Source organism: Ursus americanus, chromosome 16 (assembly GCF_024610735.1).
Source record: "Ursus americanus isolate L20-20 chromosome 16, mUrsAme1.1.p, whole genome shotgun sequence".
Classification (NCBI taxonomy): Eukaryota; Metazoa; Chordata; class Mammalia; order Carnivora; family Ursidae; genus Ursus; species Ursus americanus.
This window is the reverse complement of record NC_142142.1, coordinates 1373406-1387291: the sequence shown is the minus strand read 5'-3', so window position 1 is coordinate 1387291 and position 13886 is coordinate 1373406. Positions and strand designations below refer to the sequence as shown.

General features: G+C 38.1%; 1 protein-coding gene across 1 annotated transcript in view; it reads right to left on the bottom strand.

Annotated features, from left to right (window-relative positions):
* Nucleotides 1-13886, bottom strand: part of DENND5A (DENN domain containing 5A) — a 101113-nt gene that overhangs the window by 23275 nt on the left and 63952 nt on the right. The window contains exons 9-11 of the mRNA XM_045803870.2: nt 9885-10035; nt 9106-9199; nt 6523-6654 (exon numbers count right to left, since the gene is read on the bottom strand). Of these exons, the coding sequence (XP_045659826.1) occupies nt 6523-6654; nt 9106-9199; nt 9885-10035 (377 nt within the window). The remainder of the gene's footprint in view (nt 1-6522; nt 6655-9105; nt 9200-9884; nt 10036-13886) is intronic.

Genomic DNA, 13886 nt, shown 5'->3' with positions numbered 1-13886 from the left:
TGTTTCCTTTGCTCTGCAGAAGCTTTTTATCTTGATGAAGTCCCAGGATAATTCATTTTTGCTTCTGTTTCCTTGCCTCTGGAGACGTGTCAAGTAAGAAGTTGCTGCGTCCGAGGGCAAAGTGGTTGCTGCCTGTGTTCTCCTCTAGGATTTTGAGGCATTACCGTCTCACATTTAGGTCTTTCATCCATTTTGAAAATATTTTTGCGTATGGTGTAAGAAAGCAGTCCCGTTTCATTCTTCTGCCTGTGGCTGTCCAATTTTCCCAACACCATTTGTTGAAGAGTCTGTCTTTTTTCCATTGGATATTGTTTCCTGCTTTGTCGAAGATGAGTTGACCAAAGAGTTGAGGGTCCATTTCTGGGTTCTCTATTCTGTTCCATTGATCCATGTGTCTGTTGTTGTGCAGTACCATGCTGTCTGGATGATTACAGCTCTGTAATACAGCTTGAAATGTGGAATTGTTATGCCTCCCGCTTTGCTCTTCTTTTTCAACATTACTTTAGCTATTCGTGTTCTTTTCTGGCTCCATACAAATTTTAGGACTGTTTGTTCTGAGTCTGTGAAAAATGGTGGCGTTATTTTGATTGCAATCGTATTGAGTGTGTGGACTGCTTTGGGAAGTATAGACATTTTAACAATATTTGTTCTTCCAATCCATGAGTATGGAATGTTTTTCCATTTCTTTGTGTCTTCAATTTCTTTTGTAAGTGTTCTATAGTTTCCAGAATAATTTACTTTCAAGTAAAAATTTTCAAATGCTTGTTATAGAACAAAAATAAAAAAACACACACTGTGTAATGATAATTTCAACTATGTGCCAGGCACTATATTAGACACTGCAACTCTATGAGAGAAGTATCATTATTGTTCCCAACTTATTAATAAGGAAATTGAGGTCAGAGAACTTAAGGAACTTGCCAAAACCACACAGAAAAAAGTAGCAGATCTGGCCTCTGAATCTAACTCTGCCCGAATACTGAGCTCAAGTACTTAACTAATATTTAATTCTGTTATGAATCTGTGACATATAAAAATCTAAAGAGCAAGAAAAAAAATCACCCCAAATTCTGCCTTTAAGAAGCAACAATTCTTAATACCGTGGCATATTTTTTCCAGTGTTGTTATTTTTAAAGCTTTTATTATAAAAATAGATCTCATAATCATGTATTATGTGCATGTGTGTGTGAGATATACACACACACTATTATAACCATCACCCAAGTTAAGAAATAAAACATTGCCCATGTGTCCTCTCTAATCACCTTTCCACTCTGGAAATGACCAGTATCCTGACCTACACAATAGAACTACAGAAAAGCAAGGAAATACTTGTCACCTATATTTGTGTTGCTAAACAAGGTAGTTTAGTGTTGCCTACATGTTTTCTTTTGTGATTTGCTTTATCATTTAACTTTATGTTTGTGAAATTCACACACACTGATGGGTATAACTGTTATCCACGTCCATCAGTATATGCCATTCCATCATATGAATATACTACAATTTATTTATTGATTCTCCTACTGATTGACATTTGGGTTGCTTCCTGTTTGGGGATACTACAAGAATGCTGCTATAAGGGCGCCTGGGTGGCTCAGTTGGTTAAGCACCTGCCTTCGGCTCAGGTCATGATCCCAGGGTCCTGGGATCAAGCCCTGCATTGGGTTCCCTGATCAGCGGGGAGCCTGCTTGTCCCTCTCCCTCTGCCTGCCATTCCCCCTGCTTGTGCTCTCTTTCTGGCAATTGATAAACTTAAAAAATCTTAAAAAAAAAAACAAAAAACAAAACAAAACAACAACAACAAAACAATGCTGCTATAAGCTACTTGTACAGACCTCCTGGATCACACTGCAAAGGTTTCTTTAGGGAATATATCCAGGAGAAGAATACTAGATAATGTATGCTGTTCTCCAAAGTAGCCACACTAATCTCCACGTCTAGCCGTACAAGAGTTCCTGTTGCTCCACAAGCCAAGCAACATCTGGCAGTGCTAGACTGATTACTGTTATTTCTTCAATTCTAATATGCACATTATTTTACATATTAACATCTCTTAAATTGGGATGTATTTCATAATCATTGTTGACCAGACAGTGAACATAAGGAAGTTGTCACTGCCTGGACATGCATCTCAAAACTTGAGAATGAATGTCAGCAGTTTGGTAAACAAGTCTGAGAGACAAAAGAGAAGGCTTCTTTCAAGCAAGGCAGCATCACCAATGTTCTTGATAGCAGAAAAGACAATATTATGTGGAAAATAAAAATATCAATGACTCAGAGTGAGCTGATAGAAGCTGCTTTTAAAACCCCTGAATTCAAAATACCAGTACTGATATATCCACCCAATTTGTACCTGTAATGATTTCTTCTGTAAGGGAAATATATATTTGATTTCATCCTATAAATGACCACCACTTACAAGCTGCAAATGCAGGAAAATCTTTTTTTTTTTTTCCCACTGATGAATAAACAGGATGTAGTAGAGACCAAGTTATGTGAATTGTCCTAAAAAGCATGGTATACCGATTTGGTTGAAAGGCTGTATTTTATTAGAAATTACATTCATAGGCAACCCTCTTGGGTCCCCTCCCTCTTCGGGAGCTTTGTACTCTCAATAAGCTTTGCTTTACTATCACTCAATAAACTTTGCTTTGCTGCCCACTAAGAAAAAGAAAAGAAGGAAAGAAAGAGAGAAAAAAAGAAAAGAAATTACACTCATAACTAAAACATTAAAAATTAAGAACGGCAATATTTTGGAAACACCTGGGTGGCTCAGTCAGTTAAGCACCCAGCTCTTGATTTCAGCTCAGGTCATGATCCAAGCCCCACGTAGGGCTCCCCATTCAGTGGGGAGTCTGCTTCTCCTTTGCCCTTCCCCCTTCTCACACACACACTCTCCCTCTCTCTCTCTCTCTCTGGTAAATAAGTAAATCTTTAAAAAAAAAAAAAAAAAGAGTGGCTCTGTTTTGATCCAACAGTCCTACTTCTGAGTATATCTCCAAAAGAACTGAAATCAGAATCTCAAAGAGCTATCTGCACCTCGTGATCACTGCCCCATTATTCACGGTAGCCAAGACACGGAAACAATTCAAGCGTTCATCAACAGATACACGAATAAACTAACTGTGGTACAGATATACAACAGAATATTACTATACAAAAGAATATTATTCAGCCTTTAAAAAGAAAAAAATCCCATTTGCAGCAACATGGATGAACCAAGAGGACATTATGCTACGTAAAATAAGCTAGTCACAAAAGGGCAAATACCCCACGATTCCACTATATGAGATACCTAAAAGAGTTAAACTCACAGAAGCAAACAGAACAATGGTTGCCAGGAGAGGGGAAAGCGGGAAATAGGGACCTGTTGCTCTGTAGGTATGAAGTTTCAGTATGTAAGGTGAATAGGTTTAGAGGTCTGCTGATCAACATAGCACCTATTTTTATTTTAATTCTAATATAGTTAACATATAGTTATATTAGTATTAGGTGTACAATACAGTGATTCAACAATTCTATATATTACTCAGTACTCATCACAAAACCATGATGTTAGTTAAAGCCAGCTCTTTGCCTACTCTGCCTAAACCAGTGCAGTAACCATGCTGAATTGGTCTTGCTTATTTTTTTTTAAGTTTTTATTTATTTACCTGTCAGACAGAGAGAGAGAGAGAGAGAGAGAGAGAGCGTGCACATAAGCAGGGAGAGCAGCAGGCAGAGGGAGAAGCAGGCTCCCCAGTGAACAAGGAGCCTCACGTGGGACTCAATCCCAGAACCCTGGGATCATGACCTGAGCCGAGGGCAGACATTTACCCGACTGAGCCACCTGATGAGCGCCCCATCACTTTATTTTTTTTTTTTTAAGATTTTATTTATTTATTTGACAGAGAGACAGCCAGTGAGAGAAGGAACACAAGCAGGGGGAGTGGGAGGGGAAGAAGCAGGCTCCCAGCGGAGGAGCCTGATGTGGGGCTCGATCCCAGAACGCCAGGATCACGCCCTGAGCCGAAGGCAGACGCTTAACGACTGCACTACCCAGGCGCCCCCACTTTATTTCTTTTTATATTTAATTTTTTATTTTAATTCCAGTATAATTAACATGTAGTGTTATATTAGTCTCAGGTGTATAATATAGTGATTCAACAGTTCCATAATATTACTCAGTGCTCATCAAGATAAGTGCACTCCTTAATCCCCCTCACCTATTTCACCCATCCCCCACCCACTGCCCCTCTCATAACCATCAGTTTGTTCTCTACAGTTAAGAGTCTGTTTTTTGGTTTGTCTCTTTGCTTTGTTCATTTCTTTCTTATGTTCAACATATGAGTGAAATCGTCATATTTGTTTTTTGCTGACTGACTTATTTTATTTAGCATTATACCCTCTAGATGCATTCATGTTGCAAACAGCAAGATTCCATTCTTTTTTCTGACTAATATTCCTATACATATACACCACTTCTTTATCCATTCATCAATCGATGGACACTTGGGCTGCTTCCACAATTTGGCTATTGTAAATAATGCTATTATAAACATATGGGTGTATGTGTCTTTTTGAATTAGTGTTTTTGTATTCTCTGAGTAAATATCCAGTAGTACAACTGCTGGGATACAGGGTTGTTCTATTTTGAATTTTTTGAGGAACACGCATACTAATTTCCACCATGGCTGCACCAGTTTGCATTCTCACCAACAGTGCACAAGGGGTCCTTTTTCTCTAACATCCTTGTTTTTTTTTTTTTTTTTAAAGATTTTATTTATTTATTTGACAGAGAGAGACAGCCAGCGAGAGAGGGAACACAAGCAGGGGGAGTGGGAGAGGAAGAAGCAGGCGCCCAGCGGAGGAGCCTGATGTGGGGCTTGATCCCAGAACGAACACCGGGATCACGCCCTGAGCTGAAGGCAGACGCTTAACGACTGAGCCACCCAGGAGCCCCTCTACCATCCTTGTTAACACTTGTTGTTTCTTGTGTTTTTGATTTTAGCCATTCTGACAGGTGTGAGGTGATATCTCGTTGTGGTTTTGATTTGCATTTCACTGATGATGACTATCTTTTCATGTGTCTGTTGGCCAGCTCTATGTCGTCTCTGGAGAAATGTCTGTTCATGTCTTCTGCCCATTTTTAATTAGATCATTTGTTTTACAGGTATTGAGTTGTATAAGTTCTTTATATATTTTGGATACTAACCCTTTATCAGATATGTCATTTGAAAATATCTTCTCTCATTCAGTAGGTTGCCTCTAGTTTTGTTTATTATTTCCTTTGCTGTGCAGAAGCTTTTTATTTTGATGTAGTCCCAATAGTTTTTTGCTTTTGTTTACCTTACCTCAAGAGACATATCTAGAAAAATGTTGCTATGGCTGGTGTCAGAGACATTACTGCCTGTGCTCTCTTCTAGGTTTTTTATGGTTTCAGGTTTCACATTTAGATCCTTAATTCATTTTGAGTTTATTTTTGTGTATGGTGTAAGAAAGTGGTCTAGTTTCATTCTTTTGCATGTAGCTGTCCAGTTTTCCCAAAACCATTTGTTAAAGAAAAGGTCTTTTTCCCATTGCATATTCCTGCCTCCTTTGTCAAAGATTAATTGACCAAATAATCATGGGTTTATTTCTGGACCCTACTCTGTTCCACTGACCTAAGTGTCTATTTTTAAACATAGCATCTATTATTAACAATAGATTATTGTGTACTTTAAAATATGTTAAGAGAATAGATCTCATGTTAAGTGTACTTATCACAGAAACAAACAAAACCCACAAAACAACATAAGGAAGTTTTTGGAAGTGACAGATATGTTTAGCATCTTGACTATGGTGATGGTATCATGGGTGTATGCATATGTCCAACTTGTCAAAATGTGTACATTAAAATATGTGTGTAGGGGCACCTGGGTGGCTCCGTCGGTTAAGCAACCCGACCTGATCTCAGCTCAGGTCTTGATCTCAGGGTCATAAGTGGGCGTGGAGTCTACTTAAAAAAGAAAACTATGTGTGCAATTTTTTGTATATCAAGTATACCTCAATAAAGCTTAAAAATATTACTGTCTGTAGAATTGAGAAAAACAACCCCAAAATAAGCTTAAACTGAACAACACACTTTGGCCTGGCACACAGTTGGCACCCAGTAAATTCCTGTGTCTAAATAGTGATATTACTGCTGTCCAATTAAAACAGGCAGAAACATTTTCATGTGTGAGACTAATCTGTTGAAGACAATTCAACTACAAGGATTTCATGTAAGCAATGTAAGATGTCTAAAATTGAAAACTACATCCATCTCTCAGTTTTAAAAAATACATGTTAAGACCAAGCGAAGTGTGCTTGCTCTCCGGGAAAGGTGTATTTACTTAAAACAAATACACCTAATTCCATGTTAACAGGATCTTAAAATCAGTACTATTTCATTATATTAACAATATTTTCAAAACCAAGAAAGAGTGGTCAGAGCCCAGATGTGGTCTCCCCTTGGCCACCAAGGAAAAGAGCACACATACACGAGCAACCATGGCTCACCTTGTTGCGGCATTCCTTCAGCAGGCCCTCTACAAACTTCCAGTTGGTTTGAGCAATCACTGATGGGGAGAGGTTGGACAGTTTGGGTTGGCGGATGGTACTGCCCATATTCCTGGCTTCCTGGATGTACTTCTACAGCAAACAGAAAAATCAAAGGCTCTTTGGATCCACGCACACAAACCACAGGTAACCAGTACTAATGAGAGCCTGAAGAGGGCACTACTATCACCCCACACTTTCTCACTGTCTCTTATGCTTACATTTGGGGGTGGAAAGCTTAAAATGCAACTCCTACAGCAAAAAGAAAAACTAAGACAATATGATGAGTTTTCTCTGATGTAAGACATTCCACGTGTACTGTAATTACCTTTGCTTGAATAATAGAAGAGGTAAAGAACACATAGCTAACACAAGGCTGCAGCATGTGCAGCTCAGTGTACAAACCCACCCAAATTTCAGAGTACTAATGAGAAACTCATTTTCTCCACCCCGCTGCGAGGAGTTTAACTCTTCAGCCCGTATCAAAAATATCTACCTTTACTATCATGAGTATAGCCTTGTGAAATTAGGGCCTGGAAAATAAGAGTGCACATTAAAAACAACAACCACATTTTCTGTTTCTCTACAATGTGCTGGTGATTCTCCATATGCTATTTGTTTTAACACAGAGCTCACATCAATTCAGTGAACTGCACACTGCCTTCCTCTCAGTATCAAAAGTTTGCAACCAATATTTTTACCCTAGACTTTATTCCAGTCGTACAATTCTGTCCATTCTACCTTCTGGTCCTCAGTCTGCCCCTCCTACCAACCCCCAACGTTGGGCTTCAATTCCTTCACCTGGACTACTGCTATCTGCCTCCTAGTTTGTTACCTACCTCCTGAACCTCTTTACTCCAAAGTATTCTGTCCACAGCCTCCATTACACAACAACTACCAAGCGTTTGATCCCCCATTTCCTCTACTCGAATGCTCTTCTTTGTCTCTCACAATCCCTTCATCCTCTAAAACTTGAAGAGATGACGGCTCCCTCAGTCTTGTTTGAATACTACCCAGGCAGAATCAAGCTCTGATAATCAGAGCTCACACACTGGCCTGCCTCCCATATGGCCCTTTCAAAAGACTATTCTAAAGTTATTTGAGTATCTTTGTTCCCTTAAAAAACTGGTATTCCCTGAGGACAAGCCTACCTCCTGTCATCTTTATATTTCGAAGTGCTTACTACAGTGATTTGACCAAGAAAACATGCTCAATAAACACTGCTGAAAAAAGTAATAAGGAGGTGAGGTGGAAGACCCAGGGGAGACTTCCAAAATAACACCAAACCCCAAATCCCTTATGCCACCTTCACAAAAAGTCTAAGCACAATCATATTCTGTAAATCAGCAGTCAAAAATTCATAACCATACCTTGCAATTCTAATTTATTCCTTTAAAAAACAGCAAAGACAAAATGGTTATTTGTTTTCCCATTCACTGAGGTGTCAGACACATATGAAAACAATATGCTTTAACAGGTTTTAAATGTATAAAATGTGGGGCGCCTGGGTGGCACAGCGGTTAAGTGACTGCCTTCGGCTCAGGGCGTGATCTCGGCGTTATGGGATCGAGCCCCACATCAGGCTCCTCTGCTATGAGCCTGCTTCTTCCTCTCCCACTCCCCCTGCTTGTGTTCCCTCTCTCGCTGGCTGTCTCTATCTCTGTCGAATAAATAAATAAAATCTTTAAAAAAAAAAAAAATTAATGTATAAAATGTAAATTGCAGGGTCTTTTCTCAAAAAGAAGTTCCTGAAATGGGAATCTGAAGATGAAGCTCCATTTTTACAACTTCTCTGCAACTAAGTAAGGCAGAGTCTCCATCCTGAGGTTAAAGGACTAGAAACTTCACTGGAAACAACTTACAGTAGAGCTAAGAAACTCAGCTGGTAAACTCAGGAGGTCAATTCAGGGTTCCCTAATTCCCAGGCACCTCATGATAACATTTCTCTTTTTTGTTCCTCTAACAAAAAAAAAGTCAATATTATCTGTTTTAAATTAAGATACATACAAAATAGAAGAAAAGCCTCCCACTCCCCAGTTTCAGAGATTCAAAGTATTAACCCAAGTCCAGCTTTTCTTCCTTCTCACTCTAACACAATTAACTTCTTTACTACCATACTACACACACAAAAAGTCCCACAAATTTTAAAAGTACTCTCTTAAATTTCAGACTCTTATCTTCGGAGATTCCTATCACACTCCCCAGAGAGTATCAAACATGACTGAGTACTGAAAGGACAGTGAAAGGCTTTTGTCTTAAGCACGGACATCATTCCTAATGGGACTCCAAACAGGGCGTGGCTCAGGGAGAGGATCCACACCGTTAATAGCCAGCTGTCCCTTGCAGAACATCGTACATTCTGGATTTGTCATAACCAAGGCCCAGTATCAGGTAGCAGGAACTAATCCTAATGTTAACCCTTCTTTATAGGGAGCGGTCATTGCTAGGATATCTGAATTAGACCAGGGGCCAAGGAAATGGGAAAGAGAAGGAGAGTGTAAAATACTCATAGTGTCACTGTTTGTCACTCTTCAGGTGGCTTACCTCTCTCTGGTCATTATCTAAACGCAGGTGTTCTGTGTGCTGCTTCTGCCGATCTTTCCGCCTCCACTGGGCAGGGGCATTCCTTTTTGTCCACCTGACAGAATCCAAGCAGGCAAATTACGAACATCTCAGTGAGAAAGAAAGGTCAAGTTACTGACAGGAAAGAACCTGAACGTCTAGAGAACAACACTGGGCATGGGAAAACCACCAAAAAGCCACCAGAGATAGCTCAGAGACCTGGAGGAAAAGGAGCTTAGACCCCAGTGACTGGGAAGGAACAACTCCCCAAGGAACACAGACATAGCTCTCTTAAAACATGTACAAAAACTTCACAGGCAGACCCAAAACTATACTCATTCAACTCTGTCTAGGCTTTGATACACTCATCTCCAAAAGTAACGAAAAAAGAGCAACCCTGCTAAAGTAATTACTTTCAGTTCAGACTGCAATTATTTCAACTACCACTCACTGAAGACACAATGCTAGCTAGGTGTGGGATGGGATTTAGTTGAGGGATGGTTGCAACCTATCTGCAGCCTGGCTTTCTGCAGCTTCTGGGCATGTGGGGCTATCCCATTTGCAGAGGAGAGACGGGAAATAATTATACTTTGTCACCTGTATTCTTGTTCAAACAAGTGAACAACCTGACAGTCTGGGTCTTTTCCATATTTGCTTTACAAAATTCCAGGGGTCTTCTATCAGCTCAGGAACAGATACTGGATAACCCTTACCACCTGTGGTTAGGGAGCTAGATCAGGAAATCCTTGGGGTTGACTCACTTGTTGCTGGCTGGCCCAGTGGAAAGTACATCAGACTGCAACTTAGGGAAAAAGCCCGGCTCATACTTCCCTTGTCCAATCTTCATGTCAAGTAAATGGGGGTGAATCGCAGTATGGTCAATTTTTGCCAGACGCAGTTCAATTGCTTTTTCTGGATGAGAACAACAAAAATAAGCCAAATACTTTTTTAAAATATACCATATTTTAGGCCATAAAATAAGCCTCAATACATTTAAGATCATTTGAATCATATAAAATATGTCCTCTGACCACAACAATCAATAACAACATCTTAATACTAAATAACACACTTCCATATAAAACTCATAAGTCAAAAAGAAATCAAAAGAGAAATAATGTATTCTGAAACTGAATAAAGATGAAAACACAAAATATCAGCATATGTCATTAAAATATTACTCGAAAGGAGATTTACAGCACTAAAGGCCTATTTTAGAAAAGAAAGGTCTCAAACTAATGACCTCAGCTTCCACCTTAAGAAGCCAGAAAAAGACAAGGAAATTAAATCCAGAGCAAATACAAGAAAGGAAATAATAAAGGCCAGAGCAAAATCAATGAAATAGCAAACAGAGAAAATTAAAAATCCAAATACTGTTTCTTTCAGAAGATCAGTCAAACTAATAAAAAAATGTCTGGTCAGGATAAAAAGGAAAAGACACAAATTAACAGTATCGGGAATGAGGTAACACTGCTACAGATTCTATGGATATTAATAAAAGGAATATTCAAATAATTTAATGTGAACAAATTTAACAACAGGTTAGATGGAGAAATTCCGTGAAAAACACAAGCTGTGAAAGCTCATTCAAGAAGAAATGGATATGAATAGCCCTATATCTATTTTAAAAATTGAATCTGTAGTTTATTTTTTATTTTATTTTTGTAGTAGGCTCCACACCCAATGTGGGGCTCGAACTCATAACCTTGAGATTAAGAGTCACTTGGTCTACTGACTGAGCCAGCCAGGGAGGGACGCCTGAATCTATAATATAAAACCTTCCCACAAAAAACTCCAGGCCAGATGGCTTCGCTGATGAATTCTGCCAAACATCCAAAGAAGAAATAGTATCAATTACACCAGCTCTTTCAGGAAACTGAAGAGGAAAGAATACTTAACAATTTATTCTTTGAAGCCAGCATTATCGCGATACCAAATCAGACCAAAATACTACCAAAAAAACCTATGAACCAATATCCCTCATGAACATAGATGCAAAAATTCTAAACAAAATTTTAGTAAATCTAATCCAATAATACACAAAAACGATAATATATCATGACCAAATACAGTTTATTTCAGGAACGCAAGTTGATTTACACATTCAAAAATCAATGAATGTCACTCACCAAATTAAAAAACTAAATCTAATAACCATATAATTACCTCAACAGATACAGAAAAAGCATCTGACAAAACACAACATCCACTTCTGATAAAAACTCGTAGCCAACTAATAACAGAAACAAATACCCACCTAATAAAAGATATCCACTGAGGGCACCTGGGTGGCTCAGCTGGTTGAGCATCCAACTCTTGACTTTGGTTCAGGTCATGATCTCAGGGTAGCAAGACTGAGCCCCATGTCGAGATTGAGACCCATGTCAGGCTCCGTGCTCAGTGGGGAGTCTGCTCAAGACTGTCTCTCTCCTTCTCCCTCTGCCCCTCCCCCTCCCACATGCTTGCTTACTCTTTCTCTCTCCAAATAAGTACATAAATCTTAAAAAAAAAAAAAAGATATCCATTGAAAAACCTACAGCTAACATCGTACTTAATGGTGAATGCTTTCCCCTAAAATCAGGAATAAGACAACAATGTCCACTATCACCACATCTATTTGACACTGTAGAAAGGTTCTAGCCAGTGCAATATGGCTAGATAAAAAAATAAAAGGCTTCTGAATTGAAAAGGAAAAAATAAAACTATCATTATTTGCAGGTAATATGATTATCTATACAGAAAATCTGCTAGAACATAGAAAAAACTACTAGAAATAAGTATAGTATGGTTGCAGGGCACATATCAATATACAGAACTCGTATTTCTATATATTAGCAATGAACAATCAGAAATTAAAATTTTAAAATACCATTTATAATAACACCAAAAAATATGAAATACCTAAAAGATTAATCTGGCAAAAGATATGCAAAACTTGCACAGTGAAAACTACATAATCCTGCTGAGAGAAACTAAGGAAGACCTTAATGAGTGGAAAGAGAGGTCATGTTCCACGGATCAGAAAACTCAATAACATTAAGGTGTCAAATCTCCCTAAATTGATCTACAGATTCAAGGCAATTTCAATCAAAATCTCACAGGGTTATTTGTGAAAATTGGTAAGCTGATCCTATATATATATATATATATGAAATACAAAGAACCCAGAATAGTGAAAGCAACTTTGAAAAAGAATAATAAAGTCGGACCACTAACATTACTTGACTTCAAGATTTCACATAAAGCTACAGTAATCCAGACAGTGTGGTACTGATGTAAATGCAGACTAAAAGATTAATGAAACAGAACAGAGAATCCAGAAATAGACCCACATATATATAAATCATGGATATTTTGACAAAGGTCAGAAGGCAATTCACTGGAGAAAGGACAGTCCTTGCTGGCTAATTGAACATAATTAGAAAAAAAAAAAAAAGGATATTCTTTCCAACATATGATGCTGGAACAAGTGGATATCCACATGGAAAAAATGAACTTGGATCCTTAGCTTACGCTACCTATAAAAATTAACTTGAAATGGATCATAGACCCAAATATAAAGCCTGAAAATATAACACTTCTAGAAAGAAACACAGAGGAAAAAAAATCTGTGATCTTGGTTAAGCAAAAATTTCTTACATATAATACCAAAATATAATCCAATTTTTCCCTAAGGATTTTATTTTTAAGTAATCTCTACACCCAACATGTGGCTCAAACTCACAACCCTGAGATCACGAATCTCATGCCCTACCACTGAGCCAGCCAGGTGCCCCATTTTTTTTTTAAAGATTTGATCCATTTTTTTTAAACTGATAAATCAGGCCTCATCAAAATTTAAAATGCTGTTCTTAAAAAAAAAAACAGAACAAAAAGACAAGCCACAGAGTAGGAGAAATATATGCAAATCATATATCCGATAAAGGACTTGTATCCAGAATATATAAACAACTTTCCAAACTCAACAAAAAGAAAACAAACAACCCCAAAAAGGTGGTGGGGGGAGACAGTTCACCAGAAAATATGAAATGAATGAATAGCAAATAAGCAGACGGAAAAATGTTTAACATTGTTAGTCATCAGGAACACCCAAATCAAAACCACAATGATATCTCACTACAAACCTATTAGAATGGCTAAAGGTGAAAAGACTGACCACACGCAATGTTGGCAACAATGCAGAGTAACTGTAACTTTCATACACTGCTAGTGGGAATATAAAATGTACAATCAACCACTCTGAAAGACAACTGTCAGTCTCTTTAAAAAGTCAACATACAAATATCACATGATCCAGTCATGCCACTCCTAGGCATTTATTCAGGGGAAAGGAAAACGTAAACAAATGTTCATAGCCCAAATGCCCACAACGGATAAATAAACAAACTGCAGTAATATCCATACAATGGAATACTACTCAGCAATAAAGGGAATATGAATGAACTTCAAAATAATTATGCGGAGTAGAAGAAGCCAGACTAAAAACAACAACAAAAAAAAACCATACTGTATGATTCCATTTATATAAAATTCTAGAAAATGAAAACTCTATAGAAACAGAAATCATAGCACTGGTTGCCTCAGGATTTGGGGACAAAATGGGGAGGGGACAGGTTGGAGATATTATAAAAGGCCATGAGAAAACTTTTGAGGGTGATGGATGTATTTGCTTACTCTTGATGTAAATGCATACATATACCAAAACTTTAAGTATGTGCAGTTTTCTTATATGTCAATTATACTTCAGAAAAAAAAATTTTAAA